Source organism: Heptranchias perlo, chromosome 24 (assembly GCF_035084215.1).
Source record: "Heptranchias perlo isolate sHepPer1 chromosome 24, sHepPer1.hap1, whole genome shotgun sequence".
NCBI lineage: Eukaryota > Metazoa > Chordata > Chondrichthyes > Hexanchiformes > Hexanchidae > Heptranchias > Heptranchias perlo.
Window position 1 is genome coordinate 35915413 of NC_090348.1, and position 26663 is coordinate 35942075.

Genomic DNA, 26663 nt, shown 5'->3' on the forward strand with positions numbered 1-26663 from the left:
TGTAATACAGAAATATTTATTAAACTTTTCCTAACTCAAAAGGCAGTATTGTCTTCAACTTTGCTGAGATGATTAAAAAGCACCAACTTACAATAAGATTACCACAGCTGTCTCAGTATCCCATAGTGCACACCTCTTAATACATCTTTAACAGTAAGTTCTGCCTGTTCAGGCACAAATACATTTATTTAATAATTTGACTTTTCACCTTTACATTACCATGTAAATACATAATAAATAAAACAAACTGTAGTATACATGGTCTCCATACAAACCCACATTCACAGGGACTAATGCTTATATGACTGAGTTTGGCACAGATTAGCTGCCAGATACAGGACTGAAATGATTTGGGCCTGTGATCTAGGCATAAGCACTGAATAACTAACTATTAGGCAGTTTCAGAAGGCCACTCAAGTATACATTTGAAAAAAACACTGGATTGTATGATGCATTCAAATGAAGAAAAAAATCACTTTTACATGTAAAACACATTAAGCATCAATGATTTCCTATAGCAGCTTGAAATTCATAATTTAAACTCATCCAAGTTTTAAATTTAAATGAAAAGTCTCAATGTAAATTGGCATGCTTGTTGAATACATTTGTAAAGCAGGTAGTGTGGTCAAAATGCTTTGGAAAGCACTGCTTTTTGGCACTGACGATTCTAAAAAGCCCAAGAGTGATAAAGGGTTAAGGCAGCTAGAAGTATGCTGCACACAAGCAGAGTTTGGGGCCTAGGATGAGGGGGAAGAAAACATTTAAGTGGATAAGCAAAAAAAAACTCCCTTTACACAGAAATGGTGTACAAAGTAAGAAAGATTTCCCTTTTCCATAAATAAACTTCAGAGTTTAGCAATTTAAAAGAATAATGCACCCATTCCTCCAACTTCAGCCTGTTCTTTCACAAATATTTCAAAATATTGATAGATGATAGTAACAGCAAGTAGGATTCCAGTGCCAGATCCAATGGCTCCTAGAAAATCTGCTAGAACGGAAAGTGCTCCAATACAAAGTCCACCAAAAGCAGCCGCTGTAGGAATATACCTTGGGGTAAATAAAAACATTAAACTTAACCACTAATATCAGCTGTATGTTTCAAATAGAAATGCTGCCTAATCATTAAGATTTGATTCACTAGTGTACATGGCTTGTAATTATTAAATACTTATGAACTCTGATATATTGTGACAACAGGTAGAAACATTTGCATTTCTGCTTGAAATCTTAACTCAGTAATTGTGATGCTTAGAATAGCTTACTAAAAATTGGGCCATTTCTTTCATTCTCAAAGATTTTTAGATCCCAAATTGAATCATACTTTACATAAAACATTCTAATAAATATAGAGAATACATCAGCCAATTAAAGAGGTTGATCAGCATTGCATTAACAATTATCAAGTCAATAAAAGGCTACTTGTGCTGTTAAGTATTAGCCCTAACTTTGAGGCAGGTTGAATGGGCAATTAATATGCAAATCCAGCAAGTTCTCAAAGTAACTGTGGTTGAGGGAGAGCTGCAGTTTGTGCGAGGCAAACGGCAGCAAATTATACAGCTTCACAACTCACGGCATATCTTCTCTTCTGAACTTGCTGGCCGATTTGTGCATTAATAGCATGCGCCGTTATTTTTCCAGGAAGATTTGGCCCATTATGTCAGCAACTAATTACTTGTATATGAATGGATAACCAAGGATGCGTAGCAGCAACATGCAGTCCTGGATTTCTTTACTGGTGTCTCCAGAGGTGGACATACCAGGCCAACAACCTCAGAGGATTTGTTTAATGTCAGACAAGTCTAGTTTGAGAGATGCAATTTATGAATCAGTCGTTAACTACAGAAGTCATCAGTTAGTGTTTGATAAATAAATCTTAACAGGGCTAAAATTAATGGGTGGTGGATGTCCAAAGATGAATATCTCCAAAAACGGGAATACATGAGTATATACAATTACTTTAATATTATTGTAGTTATGAGCCAACAGATTTCTCTCACTCTTTTTAGGTTCTGGCACACAAAAGTAGGTCCCAGGTCACAAATATGTTGTTTTCGAAGTTATCATACATAAAGGCTTCTGTGCTCATAGTGAAGGATAACAAAACTAAAAGAATTGAATCCCAATGACAGCATCAGTTATGATACTGAAACTCCCACACTTCTCCCCAAAAATACATTACCCTGACAACATGTTTAAACTTCAGTCGTTATCATTTAGTTATGACCGTACAAATTCATAAGATTTCCACCCTGGTTACAGCATTTTGAACTGCACCATTATGCAACCTAACACAAAAGTTAACACTGACCTATTGAGTTCATGGACCATTGAGGTTTCTCTGTGGCCTCTCATTACCATCTGTTGCTCTTTAAGCTGTTTAGCAACCTGCGAAAAGATAAGTTCTTTAACATTTATTTAGTGTTACAAAAGGCTTCTTGCAGGCAGCCAACAGCAGACTGCAGACTAGGCAGAGTCGGTTTCCTCTGGTATCTCCTTTGCTGAAGGCAGGACTTGCTGTTCTCTGCCACCCTTCCGAACTTCTTTCACACCACCCTCAGCTTAGAGGGCTTGTCATTCTCAGACCTTCCCTAATACTGATTTCACGATGGCACTTCGGAGACATTCACATCATCTCGCCTGGTGGAAGAAACTTCTCAGCACCTTTCTGATGGTGTACAGCATTAGTATCTCAGAGTACCAAGATATTTTGGTACTGCCTCAAAGTCTGAAATTTAAAACTACAACACCACATTACATTTTCTAAAAATCACTGTTAAAGAGCTTGATACTACTGTAGCAGCCAGTAAATAAAACTCTGTTGAAGCGCCTGCCTGCGATGGGGGTGAAGGTGAGTACCTTCGGCATAGTCTTCGACAGCGAAGGGGTGAGCAGCTACTCGAGCGGCGACGCGGTGTCGGGGCAAGTGCTGCTGGAGGTGAGCAACGAGCGGAGGTCGGCAGCGAAGGGTTGCACCCGCATCAATTGGAGCGGCAACCACACTAATGGAACTACAGTTCACTTGAATAATGCCAAACAGGCTGCATTCGCACACTGGAGCATTTCCAACCAGCACAGTCTCTCCTCGGCAACAAGCCGCAGCAGTTCACACCAGGTCCAGGTGTCCAGAAAGGCGACGTGCAGCAGTTTTCCACTTCCCACCCGTGAAAAGCCTGAGCTGCCTAACAGTCTCTCTCTCTCTCACCCCCAACTCACCTGCCCCCACAGTAACACGCCCCGAAGGGAGCCCGGGGAGCGTGAGCACGGGTAAACCAGGAGCCGTACAAGAGGACCTCTGCTCTACACAACATATGGAATGGGGACCACACACTGAATTGGCAGCTCCACCAAAACTCGAGTGACAGGAAACAAGCCTATAGGCAACTGAAGGCAGAGATGCAACAAAGAACCCATGACCTAAACAGATGGTGGGTGGAAAGAGCGCAGGAGACTCAGCAACTCGCCGACAACCACGGTGTGCGCGGCTTCTTCAGCGCAATTAAAACCATCTATGGTCCGAGTACCCAGGGACCTACCCCACTCAGAGCCAAAAATGGAGAGGCGCTCATCAAAGACAGAGAGGCAGTCAACGCCCGCTGGAAAGAGCACTTCGAGGACCTCCTCAACCAAGACACAGTCCTCGACGCAAGTGCCCTTGACACCATCCCACAACACGCTACCCGCCACCATCTCAGCACAACCCCAGCCTACTGTTCGGTCAAAAAAGCCATTCGACAGCTGAAAAACAAAGCCCTTGGCACAGATGGAATCCCCGCTGAAGTACTAAAATACAGCGGAGAGGCACTCGACACGAATACACGACCTTATCACCCTTGTCTGGAAGGAAGAGAGCATGCCGGGAGATCTCAGACGCTGTAATTGTGACCATCTTCAAGAAAGGAGATGGGTCCGACTGCGGGAATTAGAGGGATTTACCTACTGTCCACCACGAGAAAGGTCATCGCGAGAATCCTCCTCATGCCTCCTTCTGGTGGCCAAAGAGCTCCTCCCTGAGTCTCAATGTGGCTTCCGCCAGTCAAGAGGCACAATGGACGTGATCTTTGGCGCGCGACAAGTCCAGGAAAAGTGCAGGAAGCAGCATCAACCTCCATACATGGCCGCCTTGGATCTCGCAAAGGCCTTCGACTCTGTCAACCGTGAGGGATTGTGGAGCATCCTCAAATTCGGCTGCCCGCAGAAATTCGTCACCATTCTCTGCCTGCTCCACAATGACATTCAAGCAGTGATCATCACCGATGGATCCACCACAGACCCAATACAAGTGCAAACTGGGGCCAAGCAGGGCTGCGGCATCACACCAACTCTCTTCTCCACCTTCCTCGCTGCAACACTCCAACCCCATCACCATCACCATAAAGCTCCCTGCCGGAGTGGAGCTAACCTACAGGACAAGCGGGAAACTGTTCAACCTTCGATGCCTCCAGGCAAGAACCAAGACCACCCCAACTTCTGTCATCGAGCTGCAATATGCAGACGACACCTGCATGTGCGCACACTCGGAGGCTGAGCTACAAACCATCGTCAACGCATTCACCGAGGCGTATGAGAGAATGGGCCTCAGGCTAAATATCCGGAAAACAAAGGTCCTCTACCAGCCCGCTCCTGCTACACAATACTGTCCCCGACAATCAAGATCCATGGTGCGCCTCTGGACAGCGTGGATCATTTCCCATACCTCGGGAGCCTCCTCTTGGCGCAAGCAGACATTGACGATGAAATTCAACATCGACTCCAATGCGCCAGTGTAGCCTTCGGACACCTGAGGAACAGAGTGTTCAAAAACCAAGACCTCAAATCCAGCACCAAGCTCATGGTCTACAGAGCAGCCGTGGTCCCCGCCCTCCTGTACGCATCAGAAACATGGGCAATGTACAGCAGACACCTAAAATCCCTGGAGAGATATCACCAACATTGCCTCCGCAAAATCCTGCAAATCTATTGGCAGGATAGGTGTACCCAACGTGAGTGTTCTCTCCCAAGCTAACATCCCCAGTATCGAGGCACCGGTCATGCTCAACCAGCTGCAATGGGCGGGCCACATTGTCCGCATGCCCGACTCAAGATTCCCTAAACAAGTGCTCTACTCCGAGCTCCGCAATGGCAGGCGATCACTAGGAGGGCAAAGGAAACGCTATAAAGCGGAAAGATCGTGCAGAATCCAGAGCGTCTCACCCACCCGCCTTATTAAACGCTACCTGCCCCACCCGTGGCAGAGACTGCAGCTCCAGGATTGGACTATTCAACCTCTGCAGAACCCACCCTCCTGGAGTGGAAGCAAGTCATCCTTGATCCTGAGGGACTGCCAAAGAAGACTGTAGCACTAATCCATTAGACTGCGACCAGTACACTTAAAGGCTAGTGGAAGCACAAGTGAATACTCCTAAAAAGGACACTCAACATGGGATCTTTTAAATACTCTTCACAAATAGTCTACAGAATAGTAACGAAGTACAATTTTAGTTGATAATTTCATTATGGATGTATACATTTTCAATTTGGGAGTCCTTCGACCCATTTGATTTCCTCCTTACAGAATAGCATTCCTCAGTCTTCCCATTATAAATTTTTAATTTCCATTTGAACAGGCAAACAGGACCTCTATTTAACATCTCATGCAAAAGATGACATTTCTGATAATGCAGCACTACCTCAACATTGTATTAGAGCATTAGCCTAGATTGTGTGTTCAAGTCCTGCTGTGGGCTCAAACCCATAACCTGACCCCGAGTGCCACGAACAAAGCAAAGTTGACAATCACTACTTACATCCTTAGCAGAAGAACCAGAAACATCAATCCAAGTCTTGGAGAAGAAAGCACATGATCCCAGCATAAAGATGATGTAAACAGTGACATGGATGGGATCATCAAACACAGCACTGATAGATTCCGGAGGGGAAAGGTAATAGCAGAGCCCACCGACTGGGTATGACCGAGCTGGGCCACCTCCACTCACATCCTAGAAGTGACAATCAAATATCTGAAGTGAATAGCTTCAAAACTATAAGAACACACACAATAAAAGCAGGCAGGAAAAAATATAAGTTTTTAAAAGCCTGGAGTCTGATCATTTAAAAAAATTAACAAATTTGAATTTTGTTAAGTAATCATGAGGCTAGCAAGTGTTGATGCATAAATTAGGGGCTTAGGCATAGAGTAAAGCAATGCTGAAGGTTCCGGAACCGAGAGCGTGACAGTGTGATTTGCTACCCGAGTACTGCAATTTTGCAATAAAAAGTTCCAGAAGCAGTGAAAATGCCTGAGCAATAACAAATCACTTGGCATAGTGATTGCAATAATGCCAGCAAGAAGAACTGTCAAGTAATAGCTTTAACCCAGGATGCTTCAATGATGCACATTACTAAGCCTATCAGTAACATTAAGCGAGTCTTGTAATGTGAACAGCACTTTTAATGATGTGTGAAGGTTGGGGGAAGGGGGGCAGGGAGGAGAAAGGAAGTTGATTTTGTTTTTAAAAGAGTAAACTTTTTTTTAAAAAATGGATCCACCTAATGAAACGCTCAAAATGAAGATAATGATGTGGGGTGTTTTAGATAACTGTGCTAATGAGCTCAACTGTAAAATTGATCTTCACAACCAGCAACATTACAACTAAAACAAACATTCATAACAAATGGGTACTTACAGCCCATTGACCCAGCAGGTTGACTAGAAAGTTGCCACTGAAGCGTACAGACAACATCTGGGAGATAACATACAAGTTGGATACAAGAGCAGACTGAAGAATGATGGGGATGTTGGATGTATAGAACAGCTTAATGGGATAGCTGCTGTATTGTCCACGGTAACGAGCCGACTTGATGGGCAGGTCCACACGGAATCCCTGTCAAAAAAAAATGTAGCTTTTTTTCCCGACAGATTTGGCTTCTTTTGAACTTTATAAAGATGAGCAGAAAGTGGATATAAAAATGACATCCTGCTCTTCTAGACTTAACCTTACCTGAAAATAAATAACAACGGCAAACACAAATATAGTGGCAATGAGGTTCATAAGATTCGGCAGATTCTGTCGGTAGAAAGCTTCCCGCAAAGCTCGGACCTTGTCTTGCCGAGTTGCCAACAGGTGGAAGAGAGCAATCACTGCACCCTCAAATTCAGTGCCTGGACAAAGACAATGATGATTGCATCATTAGCTGAGTTCTAAAAAGTGCTTGGCATGATTTTGTAATGCTTAAGCTATAAATGACGTGATTCCAGGATGGTATGTTGCCTCCCTGTTGCCAGGGTCAAGGATATCACTGAGCGACTGCAGAAGATTCTGGAGGGGGAGAGTGAACAGCCAGAGGTCGTGGTCCATATCAGTACCAACGACATTGGTAGGAAGAGGGATGAAGTCCTGCAGGCAGAGTTTAAGGAGTTAGGAAAGATTAACAAGCAGGACCTCAAGAAATAGTAATATCCAGATTACTCCCAGTGCCATGCGCTAGCGAGTATAGAAATAGGACGATAGAGTAGATGAATGCGTGGCTGGAGATGGTGCAGGGGGAGGGCTTCAGATTTCTGGGGGAGGTGGGACTTGTACAGGCTGGACAGGTTGCACCTCAACGGAGCTGAGATCAATGTCCTCGCGGAGAGGTTCGCTAGTACTGGGGTGGTGGGGGGAGAAAAAAAAGTTTAAACTAATTTGGCAGGGGGATGGGCACTAGGATGTAGCAATGAAAAGGGGAAACAAGGGGCACAAAGGATTAGGAGAGAAAGATAGCCCTAGAAATCGTAAGGTATTAGGTGGGGTCAGACCAAGAGAGAGTACAAGTAGTCCAAGATGGGTTTGCGGTGAGTGTGTGAACGCACAAAGCGTGGTAAACAAAGTTGGTGAGCTGCAGGTGCAAATAGCCACATGGGAATACAATGTTGTGGCGATAATGCAGACCTGGCTCAAAAAATGGCAGGATTGGGTACTAAATATTCCTGGATACAAGGTGTTCAGGAAAGATAGAGAAGGGAAGAACGGAGGGGGGTGGCAGTATTGATTAAGGAGAATATTGCAGTGCTGGAGAGAGAGGATGTCCTGGAGGGGTCAAGGACAGAATCTATTTGGTTACAATAGAGGCGCCATTACACTACTGGGTGTATTCTTTTGGCCACCAACTAGTGGGAAGGATAGAGAGGACCAAATTTGCATGGAAATTACAGAGAAGTGCAAAAGCCATAGAGTAGTAATGACGGTGGATTGCAACTAGGATAACAATAAGGTGCAAAGGAGGGAAGGAAGTTTTGAAATTTGCTCAAGATAACTTTCTCAACTAGTATGTTTTTGGCCCAATGAGGAAGGACGCATTTGGTTCCAGGGAATGAGACGGGCCAAGTGGACCAAGTGTCAGTTGGGGAGTATTTAGAGAGCAGTGATCATAATATCATAAGGTTTAGAATAGCAATGGAAAAGGACTCTGTCCACTCTAAAGTAAAAATACTCAATTGGAGGAGGGCAAATTTCAGTGGGACGAGAACAGATCTGGCCCAGGTAAATTGGAATCATAGATTGGCAGGCAAAACTATAATTGAACAGTGGGCGGCCTTTAAAGAGGAGATGATTCGGGTACATACAAGGTACATTACAAAAAGAGGGGGAAAGGTAGGGCAACTAATGCTAGAGCTCCCTGGATGACAAAGGAGATAGAGAATAAAATGAAGCAGAAAAAAGTGGCGTATGACAGGTGTCAGGTTGATAACACAAGTGAGAACCAGGCAGAATATAGAAAGTTCAGAGGGGAAGTGAAAAGGGAAATAAGAGGGGCAAAGAGTACGAGAATAGACTGGTGGCCAAAAGGGAATCCAAAAGTCTTCTACAGACATGTTAACAGTAAACAGGTAGTAAGAGGAAGGGTCGGACCGATTAGGGACCATAAAGGAGATCTATTCATGGAGGCAGTGGGCATGGCTGAGGTACTAAATGAATACTTTGCATTGGTCTTTACCAAGGAAGGAGATGCTGCCAGAGCCTCGGTACAGTTAAGATACTGGATGGGCTAAAAATTAAGAAGGAGGTACTTGAAAGGCTAGCTGTATTTAAAATAGATAAGTCTGGTCTGGATGGGATGCACCCTAGGATGCTGAGGGAAGTAAGGGGAGAAATTGTGGAGATACTGGCCATAATCTTCCAAACATCCTTAGATACAGGAGTGGTGCCAGAGGACTGGAGAATTGCAAATGTTACACTCTTGTTCAAAAAAGGGTGTAAAGATAAACCCAGCAACTATAGGCCAGTCAGTTTAACCTCTGTGATGGGGAAACTTTTGGAAACAATAATCCGGGACAGAATTAGCAGTCACTTGGACAAGTGTGGATTGATTAGGGAAAGCCAGCACGGATTTGTTAAAGGCAGATCGTGTTTAACCAACTTGAGAGTTTTTTGACGAGGTAACAGAGAGGGTGGATGGGGGCAATGCAATTGATGTGGTGTATATGGATTTTCAAAAAACATTTGATAAGTGCCACATTGTAGGCTTGCTATTAAGGCTGCAGCCCATGGAATAAAGGGGGCAACAGCAACATGAATTCAGAACTGGCTAAGTAACAGGAAACAGAGTAGTGGTGAGTGGTTTCTTTTCGGACTGGAGGGAGGTGTGCAGTGGTGTTCCCCAGGGGTTGGTGCTGGGACCACTGCTTTTCTTGATATATATTAATGACTTGGACTTGGGTGTACAGGGCACAATTTCAAAATTTGCAGATGACACAAAACTTGGAAGGACAGTAAACAGTGAGGAGGATAGTGATAGACTTCAAGAGGATATCGACACTCTGATGACATGGGCGGACATGTAGCAGATGAAGTTTAACGCGGAAAAATGCGAGGTGATTCATTTCAGTAGGAAAAATGATGAGGCAATATAACCTAGAGGGCACAATTCTAAAAGGGATCTGGGGGTATATGTGCACAAATTGTTGAAGGTGGTAGGGCAGGTTGAGAAAGCAGTTAAAAAAGTATACGGGATCCTGGGCTTCATAAATAGAGGCATAGAATACAAAAGCAAGGAAGTCATGATGAACCTTTATAAAACACTGGTTTGGCCACAACTGGAGTATTGTGTCCAGTTCCAGGCACCACACTTCAGGAAAGATGTGAAGGCCTTAGAGAGGATGCAAAAAAGATTTACTAGAACAATTCCAGGGATGAGGGACTTCAGTTACGTGGATAGACTGGAGAAGCTGGGGTTGTTCTCCTTGGAACAGAGAATGATGTGGAGATGCCGGTGATGGACTGGGGTTGACAAATGTAAACAATCTTACAACACCAAGTTATAGTCCAACAATTTTATTTGAAAATCACAAGCCTTCGGAGGCTTCCTCCTTGGTCAGGTGAATGGTGAACATTCACCTGGCGAAGGAGATAATCTCCGAAAGCTTGTGATTTTCAAATAAAATTGTTGGACTATAACTTGGTGTTGTAAGATTGTTTACATTGAAACAGAGAAGGTTGAGAGGAGATTTGATTGAGGTACTCAAAATCATGAAGGATCTGGACAGAGTAGATAGAGAGAAACTGTTCCCATTGGCAGAAGAGTCAAGAACCAGAGGGCACAGATTTAAGATGATTGGCAAAAGAACCAAAGGTGATGAGGAAACACTTTTTTTTAAAAAAAAACACAGCGAGTGGTTAGGATCGGGAATGCACTGCCCGAAGGAGTGGTGGAGGCAGATTCAATCGTGGCCTTCAAAAGGGAACTGGATAAGTACTTGAAATGAAAAAATGTGCAAGGCTACAGGGGATAGGGTGGGGCAGTAGGACTAGCTGGATTGCTCATGCATACAGCTGGTGCGGACTCGATTGGCCTCCTTCTGTGCTGCAACCTTCTATGATTCTATATTTTTTTAAAGTTTTAAGAATGAAATCTGTGATTCTAAAAAGATAGGTGCTCCCCACCAAAATACAAGACGACAGCTTACCCCTGCCTGTATTGATGGTGGTGGGGCTGAAAGCTTTCCACACAATGGTTTCACAAATGTTAGTGGCAATGAAGAGGGAAATACCAGATCCCAGACCATAACCCTTCTGCAGCAGCTCATCCAGAAGGAGCACTATCAGTCCAGCAACAAACAGCTGCAAGATAAAAAAAAACTTAAAACACAAAATGCCTCGACACTAGGATAACAGATTACTAACAAAGTAATTTGTGCAGACGATCATTGATCTATCCAGCCTACCCCTCTAATTATCCCCTTTCATGTAAGATATCTTTATCAGTTATAACTTTTAATAACCACAAATTCTTTCAGATACCAGGATTTTGTCTATTTTCTTTTTGAAATTCCTTACAAAGATGGGAGGGAAAGTAGAGAGTGAGGAGGACATAAAAAACCTACAAGGGGATATAGACAGGCTGGGTGAGTGGGCGGAGATTTGACAGATGCAATATTGGAAAATGTGAAGTTATGCACTTTGGCAGGAAAAATCGGAGAGCAAGTTATTATCTTAATGGCGAGAAACTGGAAAGTACTGCAGTACAAAGGGATCTGGGAAAATCAAAAAGTTAGTTTGCAGGTGCAGCAGGTGATCAAGAAGGCCAACGGAATGTTGGCTTTTATTGCTAGGGGGATAGAATATAAAAACAGGGAGGTATTGCTGCAGTTATATAAGGTATTGGTGAGACCGCACCTGGAATACTGCATACAGTTTTGGTGTCCATACTTAAGAAAAGACATACTTGCTCTCGAGGCAGTACAAAGAAGGTTCACTCGGTTAATCCCGGGGATGAGGGGGCGGGCATGAGGAGAGGTTGAGTAGATTGGGACTCTACTCATTGGAGTTCAGAAGAATGAGAGGCGATCTTATTGAAACATATAAGATTGTGAAGGGGCTTGATCGGGTGGATGCGGTAAGGATGTTCCCAAGGATGGGTGAAACTAGAACTAGGGGGCATAATCTTAGAATAAGGGGCTGCTCTTTCAAAACTGAGATGAGGAGAAACTTCTTCACTCAGAGGGTAGTAGGTCTGTGGAATTTGCTGCCCCAGGAAGCTGTGGAAGCTACATCATTAAATAAATTTAAAACAGAAATAGATAGTTTCCTAGAGGTAAAGGGAATTAGGGGTTACGGGGAGCGGGCAGGAAATTGGACATGAATTTAGATTTGAGGTTAGGATCAGATCAGCCATGATCTTATTGAATGGCGGAGCAGGCTCGAGGGGCCGATTGGCCTGCTCCTAGTTCTTATGTTTTTGTTTTTAAAAAAACCTGCAACTTTAAAATAACATTTGCATAATTTAATATGGTACCAAAAAACCTAAAGGAAGCAATGAGAGAAAAAGAGATGTTCTGGAGCATCCATTTAACCAATACTGGTTACCACCGCTAGAGAAAGTTCTGAAAGGTGTATACGGGTGGGAAGAAGATAAAAGTGGTCTGTCCAGGTTCTGCATAAGGACCTACAGTAAAATCTGGTAAAAGCTGCATTGATCGACAAGCCATTTCCTACATTTAGGGGATATTTCTCATTCTCACCTTAGATTACATTGGAATACTCAAGTGAAATTTGTATTTTGGTTTCTCATCTTCGCACAAATCCACATCCACACTTAAATCATAATAATTTAGGCAAGTCCATGAGTTTTTCATAAATGTAATATAGTGCTTGGAAACAAAGAAAACCAAAAAAAGTTATCTTAAAATACCATTTTGTGAAAATATGCCTTAACGGCAGAAAATGTCAATTTTCCTATCATTTAATTATGTAATAGACTGACACCCATTGTGAAACTGTACCTTTCTCAATACACCCTTGACTTTTGTTTTAAAAGATCCTCATCTTCTGCATGTTCGATATAATAAGGCATTTTCAAATTACAAAGAATACATCTGTGTGCAAGGGAAAAGACAGCAGCAGGAACAAATAGCTCATGTTTTATTACACAAAACAATGTGTGACCAGGTCATGAAATATGACTCATGTTGGTTAAAGTTGCATTGAGCAGCATCATAACAAATATGCTCATATTTTTGTTCATTATTTTAACAAAAGGTGTCAACCTTCACTAAATAAACAGATTGATGCCTTTGTTAAAAGAGCAGGCAAAACAATTTCCTAGGGATGTTTTAATGCATTTGTTACTGATGGTGCACAACGTAATTTCAACCTAAGTGGGGGGGGGGACCAGTGGCGACGGTGATCACTGCTTGCTTGCTTCAAATTGGTCCAAATCCAATTACAGACTGCAGTCATGTTTAGCTTTCATCTATCTAACTGTTCTAAGAGTGCACCTGGCAGATATGCAACATTTATCATCATTGGATTCCCTCTTCATCTTATTGCAATTAGCATTTAACAAATTGCGCTGTCCACAAATGGCCGTGCGTTTTTGTGCCAATGATGTGCTTAAATACAAACATGTGACTCCAGTGATACATCAAAAGGCCTTGGGTTTGCAACGGTCTCATTGCGATCATAAAAAAGTTAGTAGCAGAGGGGTACAGTATGTCAGGTTTGTAGTCTGACAGTAGGTAGAATCTCTGAATGTTAAGCAGCTCACCAAGGCTGTCCGTGTCACCTACTGTCAGCTGATAGCTGACCAGGCTGATTTACTTGATGCTCTAACAAGAAAAATCTATGATGTGGAGATGCCAGTGATGGACTGGGGTTGACAATTGTAAACAATTTTACAACATTGGAGTTGTAAAAGAAAAATCTAGAGAGTGTGCAAAAAATTGGGCTGAGTTACTTTCCTCTGACTGGGAATTCTTGGGTTAACTAACCAAATTGCTGAAAGGAACCAAAATGTGTATTAAAAGGGGATAGACGACAAACATTTAGAGCAAGAAGCTCCCCTCCATCAGGAATAGGCGATAAAGATGTTTACGAGTCCACATTACTGACAGGCTGCTTTGTCCACTAACAACATATCAGAAATTCACACACACACCACACATGATTTTCCAACCCTGTCAGCGGGAGAGGTTCCCTGCCAGCTATGTACTCCCATAAAATGACCCTTTAGTATAGGTTATGTGTAGCCTGAAGCACTCACCTGTATAATGATGAGTAGACAAATGCCAGCCCCCATCTCTGCCGGATCTCCATACATGCCAGTCATTACATATACAATAGCCTGACCAATGGTGATAATCATCCCAAACACTGCAGAAAAAAGGCAAACATTCAAAATCAGCTACTCCAAAACTATACTCCAATGCCCATTATAATGGAAAATCACATTGCTTAAAAGCAAAGGGGAAAAAAGTGAGGTGGGGGGGGGGGGGGGAATCCAGCTTAGTAACACAAAATTACTGTCAAATTTTATATTGGTATTTTGAATACCTTACATCAATTTTTCAAAATCATTTACATATGCTATATTTTGCTTCCAGATTCTTTTGAAAGCTCATCATATTGAAGTTTCTATAAATTATGCCTCAAAAGCCAAAAAAGTGCTGGGAACATCTCATTTGTAATTAAAAATTCTTTCAAGAAACTCAAATATACAATGCTTTTTAAATTGAGTGAAAGAACAACTTGCATTTAAAGAGCACTTTTAATGTAGAAATAAAAAAGTCCCAAAGTGCTTCACAAAATTGTAAGTAAAAATTGAAAACTGAGCCCATGGAGATATTGGGAGGGAGGACCAAAATCTTAGTCAGAGGTAGCTTTTAAAGAGGAGAGGGAGGTGGAAGGGTTTAGGAAAGGAATCCCAGAGCAGGGCCAAGGCAGCTAAGATTGCCATCGGTAGCATGGGACAAAGGGATGGGGGATGCACAAGAGGCCAGAATCAGAGGAATGGAGAGCTTGAGCGATGTTGTAGAGCTGGAGGAGGTTACAGAGATAGGGAGCAGTGAGACCATGAAGGGATTTAAACATAAGGATAAGAATTTTAAATTTGTAACGATGATGGCCCGGGAGCCAATGTAAGTCATCGAGGACAGGGGTAATTGGTAAACAGGGCTTGGTATGGAAAATACAGGCAGCAGAATTTTGGATGAACTGAAGTTTATGGGGAGTGGAGGATGGGAGGCCAGCCGGGAGAGCATTGGAATAGTTGATTCTGAAGGTGACAAAGGCATGGATGATGGTTTCAGCAGCAGATGGACTGAGGTGGGATGAAAGCTGGCAGTCTTTGTGATTGAGAGGAGATGGGATTGGAAATTCAGGATGTCAAGCTTGAAAACAGTCTGGTTCAGTCTGAGTCAGGTGGCAAGGACAATGGCTTTGGTCTTACCAATGTTAGATGAGATGCATTTTCCTCCAGCCTAAGACCGGATGTTGGGCAAGTAGTATGACAGAGGTAGTTGAGAGTCGAAGTGTTGGAGAGGTAGAACTACGTGTCATCAGCACACATGTTGCAGCTGATCCCGTCTGCAGGTGATATCAAGAGTAGCATGTAAACGAGGAAGAGGAGTGGCCAAGGATAGATCCTAGAAGGACTTGAGGTTAACAGTGCAGGGGCAAGAGAAGGTATTGCTCGAGATACTCTGGCGATGATCAGATAGGCAAGAGTAGAACCAAGTAAGGGTAGTCCCACTGAGCTGGACAACTGAAACATTAACCAATTTTTGACTTTCATCTGTCGTGAATATCCAGCATTTTTTGTTTTTATCAACAGAATCTCCATGTCATTGCTCATAGGCAGTTTCAGGTGTGGTGCACAGTTAGTGACATTTTGTTTATAATCTGGCTGAAGCCTTTATAGGCAGGACTCTAAATAGGCAAATCCCAGTATTTGTAACTACTTAGAAATTGGTCAGAGGGCAGTTGTAACCACTTGAAAATTTCAAGCTCCGATGGATAACTATTTTTCAAAAAAAATTGTTTCAGATTTCCTCTCTATAGTTAATATTTCAGCTTATATTCTCCATCCCACGTAGCCACCCTGTACTGATGTCCCAGTAGAGAATTCTGGAAAGCATTCCTTAAAGCCAATCTAGGCCAGAATTCTAAACACTTACATTTTTGAGCTCCATTGAAGAGCGCACGATCTTTCGGTGTGTCACCAACTTCAATAATTTTTGCTCCAGCAAGCAGCTGCATAATTAGACCAGAGGTTACAATTGGAGAGATACCGAGTTCCATTAAGGTACCTGCAAACACCATCAGTTCAATGAGAAATATCAGAAATCACAGTTTGAAATGCAGTGAAAAGCAGCTTCAATGTGAACTTAAAGCAATTTTGTTTAAGTAGTTCATCAATTTATACAGTACTACCAGTTACTTAAAGATAACTCTCGGTACAAACATTCAATTGTATCTGCTCACGACGCAGGGCCTCCACTAACATGCTTCCTCTGTTTATAAATTCTGATGCTGTTCCCTCAACCAACACCAAGAACAGATTAACTGGTCATTCAATCATTTTTGCGTATATAATAGTGACTGCACTTCATAACTGTGCTAGGTATGACTCCAGCAACTGGAGAGTTTTCCCCGATTCCCATGACTTCAATTTTACTAGGGCGCCTTGGTGCCACACTCGGTCAAATACTGCCTTGATGTCAAGGGCAGTCACTCTCACCTCACCTCTGCAATTCAGCTCTTTCGTCCATGTTTGGACCAAGGCTGTAATGAGGTCTGGAGCCGAGTGGTCCTGGCGGAACCCAAACTGAGCATCGGTGAGCAGGTTATTGGTGAGTAAGTGCCGCTTGAGAGCACTGTCGACGACACCTTCCATCACTTTGCTGATGAGTGAGAGTAGACTGATGGGACGGTAATTGGCCAGATTGGATTTGTCCTGCTTTTTGTGGACAGGACATACCTGGGCAATTTTCCACATTGTCAGGTCGATGCCAGTGTTGCAGCTGTACTGGAACAGCTTGGCTAGAGGCGCAGCTAGTTCTGGAGCACAAGTCTTCAGCACTACAGCCGGGATGTTGTCAGGGCCCATAATCTTCGCTGTATCCAGTGCACTCAGCCATTTCTTGATATCACGTGGAGTGAATCGAATTGGCTGAAGACTGGCGGGGATATCGGGAGGAGGCTGAGATGGATCATCCACTCGGCACTTCTGGCTGAAGATGGTTGCAAACGCTTCAGCCTTGTCTTTTGCACTCACGTGCTGGACTCCGCCATCATTGAGGATGGGGATGTTTGCAGAGCCTCCTCCTCCCATTAGTTGTTTAATTGTCCACCACCATTTACGACTGGATGTGGTAGGACTGCAGAGCTTTGATCTGATCCACTGGTTGTGGAATTGCTTAGCTCTGTCTATAGCATGTTGCTTCCGCTGTTTAGCATGCATGTAGTCCTGAGTTGTAGTTTCACCAGGTTGGCACCTAATTTTTGGTACGCCTGGTGCTTCTCCTGGCATGCTCTTCTACACTCCTCATTGAACCAGGGTTGATCCCCTGGCTTGTTGGTAATGGTAGAGTGAGGAATATGCTGGGCCATGAGGTTACAGATTGTGCGGGAATACAATTCTGCTGCTGCTAATGGCCCACAGCATCTCGTGGATGCCCAGTTTTGAGCTGCTAGATCTGTTCTGAATCTATCCCATTTAGCATAGTGGTAGTACCACACAACACGTTGGATGGTATCCTCAGTGTGAAGACGGGACTTCGTCTCCACGAGGACTGTGCGGTGGTCGCTCCTACCAATACGGTCATGGACAGATGCATTTGCGACAGGTAGATTGGTGAGGATGAGGTCAAGTAAGTTTTTCCCCTCACGTTAGTTCGCTCACCACCTGCCGCAGGCCCAGTCTAGCAGCTATGTCCTTCAGGACCCGGCCAGCTCGATCAGTAGTAGTGCTACCGAGCCACTCTTGGTGATGGACATTGAAGTCCCCCACCCAGAGTACATTCTGTGCCCTTGCGACCCTCAGTGCTTCTTCCAAGTGGTGTTCAACATGGAGGAGGACTGATTCATCAGCTTAGGGAGGGCGGTAGGTGGTAATCAGCAGGAGGTTACCTTGCCCATGTTTGACCTGATGCCATGAGATTTCATGGGGTCCAGAGTCAATGTTGAGGACTCCCAGGGCCACTCCCTCCTGACTGTATATCACTGTACCGCCACCTCTGGTCAGTCTGTCCTGCCGGTGGGACAGGACATACTCAGGGATGGAGTCATACCTAGCACAAAGGAAGATGGTAGTGGTTGTTGGAGGCCAATCATCTCAGCCCCAGGACATTGCTGCAGGAGTTCCTCAGGGCAGTGTCCTCGGCCCAACCATCTTCAGCTGCTTCATCAATGACCTTCCCTCCATCATAAGGTCAGAAATGGGGATGTTCGCTGATGATTGCACAGTGTTCAGTTCCATTCGCAACCACTCAGATAATGAAGCAGTCCGAGCCCACATGCAGCAAGACCTGGACAACATCCAAGCTTGGGCTGATAAGTGGCAAGTAACATTCGCGCCAGACAAGTGCCAGGCAATGACCATCTCCAACAAGAGAGTCTAAACACCTCCCCTTGACATTCAACGGCATTACCATCGCCGAATCCCCCACCATCAACATCCTTGGGGTCAGCATTGACCAGAAACTTAACTGGACCAGCCATATAAATACTGTGGCTACAAGAGCAGGTCAGAGGCTGGGTATTCTGCGGCGAGTGACTCACCTCCTGACTCCCCAAAGCCTTTCCACCATCTATAAAGGCACAAATCAAGAGTGAGATGGAATACTCTCCACTTGCTTGGATGAGTGCAGCTCCAACAACACTCAAGAAGCTCGACACCATCCCGCTTGAATGGCACCCCATCCACCACCTTAAACATTCACTCCCTTCACCACCGGCGCACCATGGCTGCAGTGTGTACCATCTAAAAGATGCACTGCAGCAACTCGCCAAGGCTTCTTTGACAGCACCTCCCAAACCCGCGACCTCTACCACCTAGAAGGACAAGAGCAGCAGGCGCATGGGAACAACACCACCTGCACGTTCCCCTCCAAGTCACACACCATCCCGACTTGGAAATATATCGCCGTTCCTTCATCGTCGCTGGGTCAAAATCCTGGAACTCCCTTCCTAACAGCACTGTGGGAGAAGCCTTGATCACACGGACTGCAGCGGTTCAAGAAGGTGGCTCACAACTACCTTCTCAAGGGCAATTAAGGATGGGCAATAAATGCTGACCTCGCCAGCGATGCCCACATCCCATGAACGAATAAAAAAATGTGTTCTTTGGGATATTATTGAGACACGTAATAAGGGGCTTTATAAAATAAGTTCTTTCTTTTGCTGAAATACCTCAGGAAAAGGAAGGTTTAATTTCTTGGCTAATATTTGGCAGTGCATAAAGAAAGGCTCAAGAGTATGATGTGTAAACTTTCTCTGGAGTATTGCTTCAACAGGAACTTAACAAATTACTGTTTGTAACAAGCCATACATGAAACCTGTTCTATTTATACCTACCTCTGTTTGATGCCAAGATAACTCTCATCCAGTAGAATGGATCGGCAGAGTCTGATGACATAATGCCGAACAATGGGATCTACAAACAACAATGAGATGTTAGTATGCTTCAAGTATCACTCGTATTTGAGAACCTACTTGAGTTTTTAAAAAAAATGATGATTTGCACTCACCTGGCAGCATACTAAGAAAATGAAGAGTGTGATAGCTGTCCATAATACTTTTTCTCTGAACTGAATCTATGGAATAAATAGATACATTAAAACTAAATGTTTTTCAATAATCCAGCTAAAACAGGAAGTTCTCTATAAATGCCAGTTTTGTACATTCACTTAATATGCAGCAGTTACTTAAACTGGGTAATTAAAATGAGATGCAGCGAAAAGGAAGTTGTGTTCTGTATCAACATCCATAAGAAACATTTACACAAATTTCCCCAGAATAAGTCACTTTGAAATCAAACAAGTACGTCCTCCTTGTTTTTTAAAAAAATCAAAATGTACATTTGCACAATTTAATGTCTGGTTACTGCAATAATAAAATATGCAACACCTACTTGACAAAATTGGTGGGACTTGCAGATAACAGGGCTAAAAAAGACAGGAGCATAACAACTACTTGCATTTATATCGCACCTTTAACGTAGGAAAACATCAAGGCGCATGACAGGAGCGTAATCAGACAAAAATTGACACCGAGCCAAAGAAGGAGCTATTAGGATGGGTGACTAAAAGTTTGGTTAAAGAGGTAGGTTTAAGGGGGGGTTCTTAAAGGAGGCGAGAAAGGTAGAGAGGTTTAGGGAGGGAATTCCAGAGCTTAGGTCCTAAATGGCTGAAAGCATGGCAGGCAATGGTGGGGCAAAGAAAGTGGAGGATGCACAAGAGGCCAGAGTTGGTGGAAGAGTGTAGGGCTAGAGGAAGGCACAGAGATAGGGAGGGGAGAGACCATGGAGGGCTTTGAACACGAGGATGAGAACTTTTAAAATCAAGGCATTGGTGGACCCAAAGCTTATTAGAGTTGCGGCAGAGATGAGCATGGATTTGGGAAGACGACAACATGTTCAAGCACATTAAAGAGTAAAGGGAGGTTGGAGATGGGGTGGTAGGTTGCAAGGACAGAGGGGTCAAGGTGTTTTTTTTTTTGAGGAGGAGGGTGTGATGACAGCAGAATTGAAAGGGGACAGTACCTGAGGAGAGAGGAACCACTCTTAATATCAACTAGCATGGGGCCAGGAAGAGAAGTTGGATAGTCAGCAGTTTAGTAGGAATAGGGTTAAGAGACTAGGAAATGGGTCGCATGGACAAGATGAGCTTGCAGAGAGCTGGAGGAAGAGATAGAAGAGAAACTAGGAGAAAGATGCAAGTTCAGGGTAGGGCACAGGGGAACCTTGGCTGGAGGGCAAGGGGAAGGGAGGGATGCGGCAAAGGCAGCTAAACGGGTAGTCTCACTCCTCGTGCAAAGAGTCCACGAGCTCCTCGCACTTCTTGTTGGAGGTAAAGATGGAGTGGGAAGGGAAGAGGGGTTTAAGGAATACAGCTGGCAGTGGAGAAAAGAATCCGGTGGTTATCTTTGCATTTCAGGATAATCCTGGAGTAGTGAGCAGTTATGGCAGAAGAGCAGGGCCTGAAAGTGCTTGATGTTGTACAGCCAGATCTGGCAATGAAAGACTAAACCAGCTGTGTGCCATATACGTTCATGTCTGCGCTCCTTGGACTCAAGGGAGCGAAGATGGGGGCCGTACCATGGGGAACAACCAGAGTGGGAGAGTGCAAGGGTTTTACCTACCATCATATAATACGCAATCTACTTATTCTGCTGTTAAATTTGTAGCTGTGTGCAACTTGGTCTATCTCTTTTAGGCCAATTAATGTGCTGTGCTCAGGTCAATCAGATGTTCAACTGGCTTTTAAAAAAAATTCTATGGCTAATTCAGGCTATAGATCAGAACCTTGGCTTTGTTTATGGGAAGATCAACTAGGAACCTACAGATATGTTCCTGCAGAGTTCTTCTGTACATTGCAAATGGCTGTCTTTGTTCCCTTATACTTTTTACAAAAAAAATGCGTGACAAAAATTTTCATTAGTCAGTTTGTGACATTTAAAGTATGCTGGACTTCCGTGCTAGCATGAAGTTTTCATAATATTTAATTAAGCTTCACCTTCCCCTCCCCTTTTTAAGTGACTCCTGAAATCAATTCCAGTATGAATTATCCAGTAGTTCAAATTAAGCACTTTAAATAACACAACACAATCAATTTGAATTAAGCAACTTCAAATGAAAAAGGAGTAAACTACAGCAGTGTTTTCTGTGCCTTCCTCAGTCAACTGGAGGCTAATCTGATTATCTGCCAAGACTGGTAATTTAGAAGTCAGACAGAATTTTTTTTTTTAAAAACACTTTCTAAGTGTGACATAAATTTACACATGTAACAGTAACCGGCACAAAACAATTCTAGACACAGTAGACAGACAAAGATATCCAATAGCCACCCTTCTAAATAAGAGTTTTAATTTTTAATATAAAGGAACACTCCAAAGAACTGCACAGAGATCAGCAAACTAGACCCCAGTGCTGATCTCTGGCAATTTCTACATTAAAGTTTAGCCACTGACCCATTTATCACGTAATCTGCAGTTTTTAAGAATTCCTCTCGTTGCCAGCATTGATCCGAGGCTCCTCCGCCTTCTGTAGCAGATTTTAGTAGTACTAGACACAGTAGCAGTGTTCTAATTTCTATGGATAGATATTTATGCAATTTTAATTGAATATTTTTGGTACAAGCAAAAATCAGGTCAGGAAGATAATAGCAAGAGGAATTATGAAAGTTCTGACTTGTATTAGAAACAGGTCAGTAGCTAACAATATTAATGTAAGGAAGCTGGGAATGATAGCTAGTGAGTGATTTCTGAATCTCTCAATATTATTTTATATTGACGTGAACAAATGAATGCCATGGAACAGGATTTTGACAGACTTGATAAATTCAGTATCACACATAGACCAAGCAGATATGCTTGACATAAATAAGTCTAAAATTAGATAGGCAAGAAGAAAAAAACATCACCTCTATTATAGTAGCGATGTAAAAACATGAATGTAGCTTTTGGCTACATATTAATTGCTAGGCATTTGTTCCAATGACACCCTGCCAACACACAGGATCATGTCCAACATGAGCACTGAAGTCACTATGACTTTATTATTGCACAAATTATGGCCCTAGAGCATTGCGATAAACATAAAGGCACAAGTTAACCACTTCCTCTTAGGAAAGGTCTCGCTTGCTGACAACAGTTTTTTCCAATTGCAAACCATGCAGCTCCAAAAGCACTTGGTAATCTCCTCCCTTTCCAGGGGAAAAAGTATATCCTGTTTCAATCTTATTTCTAATTGAATAGTAATGTCCTCCCTGTTTGGTGCAGTCTGTTGCAAACTTCAAATGCTGCATTTAAAGAACTTATACTATGTGGTCTTCATTACAGAACTGTATGTCTGAAGATTGGGGGACAGTTAAATTCTTGATCACCAGCACTATTCAAAAGATCATAGCAGACTCAGCACATCATCCCTTGGGACATACCAATGCAGATGGTTCTTCGATATCAATATTTTCTGGCTATTTATATTTTTGAGCTGGATTTACTTCTCCACCAATGTATACCATTACCAGGTCAAAAGCTAAGCAGGCAACCTACTTCCAAAAATGACCCCACTACTGTCCCAAACTTCAGGGGTGATGGCTGGCTCAGCATCTTCCCCCAAAGGCACATGCAAGATGAAGAACCTCTGGTGACTCAATAGGGAAAGAGACCATTGTGCCGGTTTTTGCTGATAAAGAGAAATTAATGCTGACTTGCATTACCCTATTTTCTGTCCCCTCACTGCCTCAAAACAGATAGCAGGGTAGCCAAGTTTGTGTTCAGAGGCTCTATGGCACACAAAATAGATACTGATGAGAAAGTACAGTGGGCCAATTCCAGCTCACCATCCAGAAAAAAAAATTCTTGAAAATGATAGTGAGGAACCAACAGCATAGATCTGGTTAAAGGAGATTAGAACACAGTATCCAGCAACATTTACAAAGAAGTATGGGCAAAGTGTAAAAGTAAAAAGAATATGAATTAAAATTACATTTACCTTTCTTTCTGGCTTTTGGATTTCAGGTAGAACAGCACAAAATGGCTTGATGACTTCTAAAAATTTAACTGTAATAGACAAGAATATTAATTTCAAGCAATCTAATAAAAATTCTGTATCCCATGGGGGTTCCCCCAGCTTGTAAATGATGCTGCATTTGGGACAATTCTCCCAAGATTTCCCTTCTCTTCCCATTATTGTTAGTAGATTGGCTTTTTTGGTCTGTTTATGTCCAGTATTTCCCTCAATCCGTGTTGTTTCCAGACAGTGCAAGCTATTTGGTTCTATGATAGCTTTCTGCTCACAATGCTGCAAATGGAACCATTGGGAGAAATGCATTTTTTTTAAATGTTGGGAGAAAACACTGGAGTTGATGCACAATGTAGCAAATATTAGAAGGACTGATGGAAGCTGTCCCTGTGTGCAAATTGGATTGTGCATTAAGAAAATCTTATACTGAGCCATAAGGGAGAGCATGGGCTTAGAGTTCAGTTGTGCCGCACTGTACCAGGTGTCTTCATCTGTAGAAACGCATCTACTGACAGGAGCTGTTCTTAAACTCAAATCACTGGAAAGGTGGCATTAAACCTTAATTCTCAGGTCAAGAATGTCAGTGTTAAAATAATAAAAAGAACAGGAAGAAAACAATAAATGAAGTAGGCTGTAAAGTACATATCTCATATGCTATTTTAAAAATACACAAATGGCATTGCCTTAAATGTGTTCAGCCCTTGAGCAAGCCACTTCTGAGGACTGGGCCCTCAATCGAAAAATCAATGAGTACTTGATTTAGGCCAGCTGTTTTCAAATTAATTTGATTTTTTTAAATATATGCTGCTATTCTACAGATGTGATATGAATCTTAAATTATTAAAATGAATACATATACTAGTGGCTTAGTCTGCATTCTTACAAGACAATCATGACTTTGTTCCAAAAGTAATTCGTCGGCAATAAAACGGTTTGAGACGTCCTGAGAATATGAAAGGTATTTCGTAAATTCTTTACTTCTTCATACGTGTGAAAACGTTATCAATCATTAAAACGGATTGAATTAAAACAAGATTCAGGTGGATCCTCCGTCACAATTCAAAACATTAACTATCCCTAATTTTATCTTTCCTACTTGTCTATTCTAATCACTAATAAAAGAGCGCGGAGTGAGGAGTGTATTTACTCAGCAGAGATTCACAGTTTTTGGAGTATTAATAGGCTTACTTATGTCTCGTTCAATCAGTTATAGATTCTGAAATTAAAGTCAAGGTCTGAGTGAATGCAAGGGAGGGCTGGGTCAATGTATATTTGCCAACCACGGGTGGCAAAAAAAAAAGTGTATAAATAACGGTGAATATATTAAAAGTGCAGAATGAGGAGAGGCAAATTCTAAGTATACTCACTGCCCATGGCTGGAACCGTGCGGTGAACGTTGCCCACTCTGCACTAATTCAATGCACCTTCTTATTCTGCCTCTATCAGGGGGCCGGCCAGCAGCTCTCCGCCGTCACGTGATCACCTAATATGGACACTTGGGCCGCGTCAACCCTGGCGACACAACATTGACACTCGGCGTCGGGTCTTTATCATAAATTCGCTCCCTTCAAATATTCCAGTTGCCGTTTAAATATTTCGGAAAACATTTTTTTTTAAATTTAAAAAAAAAAATCACAAAGGTTAGATTTAATACTTATCGCTGAATGAATTCAAAATTAAGCCGAGGCACCGCCGCCACCTGCCTCCCAGTCCCTTTAACGCTTCGCCCGTCGCCCGAGACCCAGCCGGCCAGGACGTCAGCGCGCTCCCGCGCGTCACTTCCTGCCTGTCAGCAAACGGTGACACCTCAGATTGGCACGCGCCAAAGTTTTGAAATCGGGACTGTTATTTTTGAAGGCGCGGCTTCATGAGCCTCGCGCAGTTTATTTTCCGTTGTTGTTCAAATGGTTTTTGTGTGGTGAGTTTTTTTTTAATGTAAAGTTAAAGAGGGAACCGTACACTTTTTTTAAAAAAAAAAGTTAAACTACTAACAACAAAATAAATAATTGATTGAAGGCCGATGTCAATAGCGCGATGCAGGGACGGCTGCGGCGTTTAATGGTCGTTGTGACGGTGTCGGTGACTCGGGTCGGCCGCGTCGTCAACCGTCACTCCGTATATTTAAATCGAAATAAAATGAGGTAATTTTTTTAATGGAGGATCTTTTCAGCAGAGGTGGGCTCTCGGCGACGCCACGTTGCGGTGGTGCTGGGAATGCAGGCTCTTTGAAGATGGTGGCGCTCATGAAGCAGAAATGCTCGACCGGCGCCAGCGGCTCAAGAACGACGGGCCTAAAGTGTACTAGAAGCACCGAATGATCATTGGTGGCGCGGCTCCCAGGAGTTGGCTTAGTTATTAACAAATGCGTTGTCTTCGGCGGCTGCATACGCGTTTTATAATGGATGCATCAAATGTGGCATCACTAGGATGTTTAGTTTATCTTTCTTGAAGGAAAAAAAAGCACACGATGAGAATGTTGGGAAATAGGTTCCAATTTCAGCATCAAACACTCCCAGGCTGCCCATGTATATCAAGGGGCCATGGGGAGTAAGGTTCCTCCTACTCAATAACAGTAACACCTGCAGGACCACTATCATTTTTCTATTTCCCACAGCAATCAATTTATAGTTCCTTTGGACCACTGCTTGTCCTCTACCCTCCACGATGAAAGGCTAATCTTTCAGCCATTACATCCATGGCAGCTGGTACCCTTGCTTACTACCTTGCTCCCTGCCTTCAATTATCTAAAAACCTAGCTTTTTGGTTTTAGCTTAGACCTTGCTACCTAAATTTCTTCACTTACCAACTATCCACCCTTTCCACTCACAGCACTCAGGTCTTCCTTTACACGAGGAGTACAGCAGTACTGCTGTAAATGAATGTTTGTTGAGCATCAGCCTGGAATTTCCTTCAGGTGGAGGTAGTCCTAGGGTGATTAACATTGGCATATTTCATACCAAGCATAGGAGCTCTGCAGACACTAAAATCAACTTGACTAACAGCTTGTATTCACTTACAGCAGAATCAGTCATCGTAGATTCACTTCCGTTTAGATCTTCATCGACCTGAAGTCTTAAATGTGAATGCTTTTGTCACATTGTAAGCTATTGAGGGGGTCTGCATTGACAAAGGGAAAGTGTACATGACCAGATGCAAATAGTGTACTTCCTGCACAGTATTCCCTACCA

General features: G+C 43.0%; 1 protein-coding gene across 4 annotated transcripts; it reads right to left on the reverse strand.

Moving 5' to 3' along the window:
- LOC137341693 (protein transport protein Sec61 subunit alpha) lies at positions 1-26388 on the reverse strand. Of its 4 annotated transcripts, none has more exons than XM_068005081.1 (13): positions 26279-26388; positions 24843-25040; positions 23446-23513; positions 19481-19546; positions 19308-19386; positions 15908-16039; positions 13996-14105; positions 10922-11075; positions 6978-7138; positions 6663-6860; positions 5784-5975; positions 2309-2385; positions 1-1047 (listed from the first exon to the last, which is right to left on the reverse strand). In XM_068005081.1, exons 2-13 carry the CDS (start codon positions 24847-24849, stop codon positions 861-863), a joined length of 1431 nt encoding a protein of 476 aa, XP_067861182.1. In that variant the 5' UTR covers positions 24850-25040; positions 26279-26388; the 3' UTR covers positions 1-860. The 4 variants fall into 4 exon arrangements, 3 of the variants coding, with proteins under 3 accessions (XP_067861182.1, XP_067861181.1, XP_067861183.1); XR_010967085.1 differs by lacking the exon at positions 26279-26388 and adding an exon at positions 1571-1799 and having other exon boundaries at positions 971-1047; positions 24843-25209; XM_068005080.1 differs by lacking the exon at positions 26279-26388 and having other exon boundaries at positions 24843-25209.
- Between the last annotated feature and the right edge of the window lie 275 nt (positions 26389-26663).

What these genes read in the sequence shown, in the direction of transcription:
- LOC137341693 (XM_068005081.1), bottom strand. An exon ending in TCCAAAAGCCAGAAAGAAAG is followed by an intron (nt 19,547 to 23,445) that starts GTAAATGTAATT and finishes TTTATTCCATAG; the next exon opens with ATTCAGTTCAGAGAAAAAGT. An exon ending in CTTCAATGGAGCTCAAAAAT is followed by an intron (nt 14,106 to 15,907) that starts GTAAGTGTTTAG and finishes TTTTTTCTGCAG; the next exon opens with TGTTTGGGATGATTATCACC.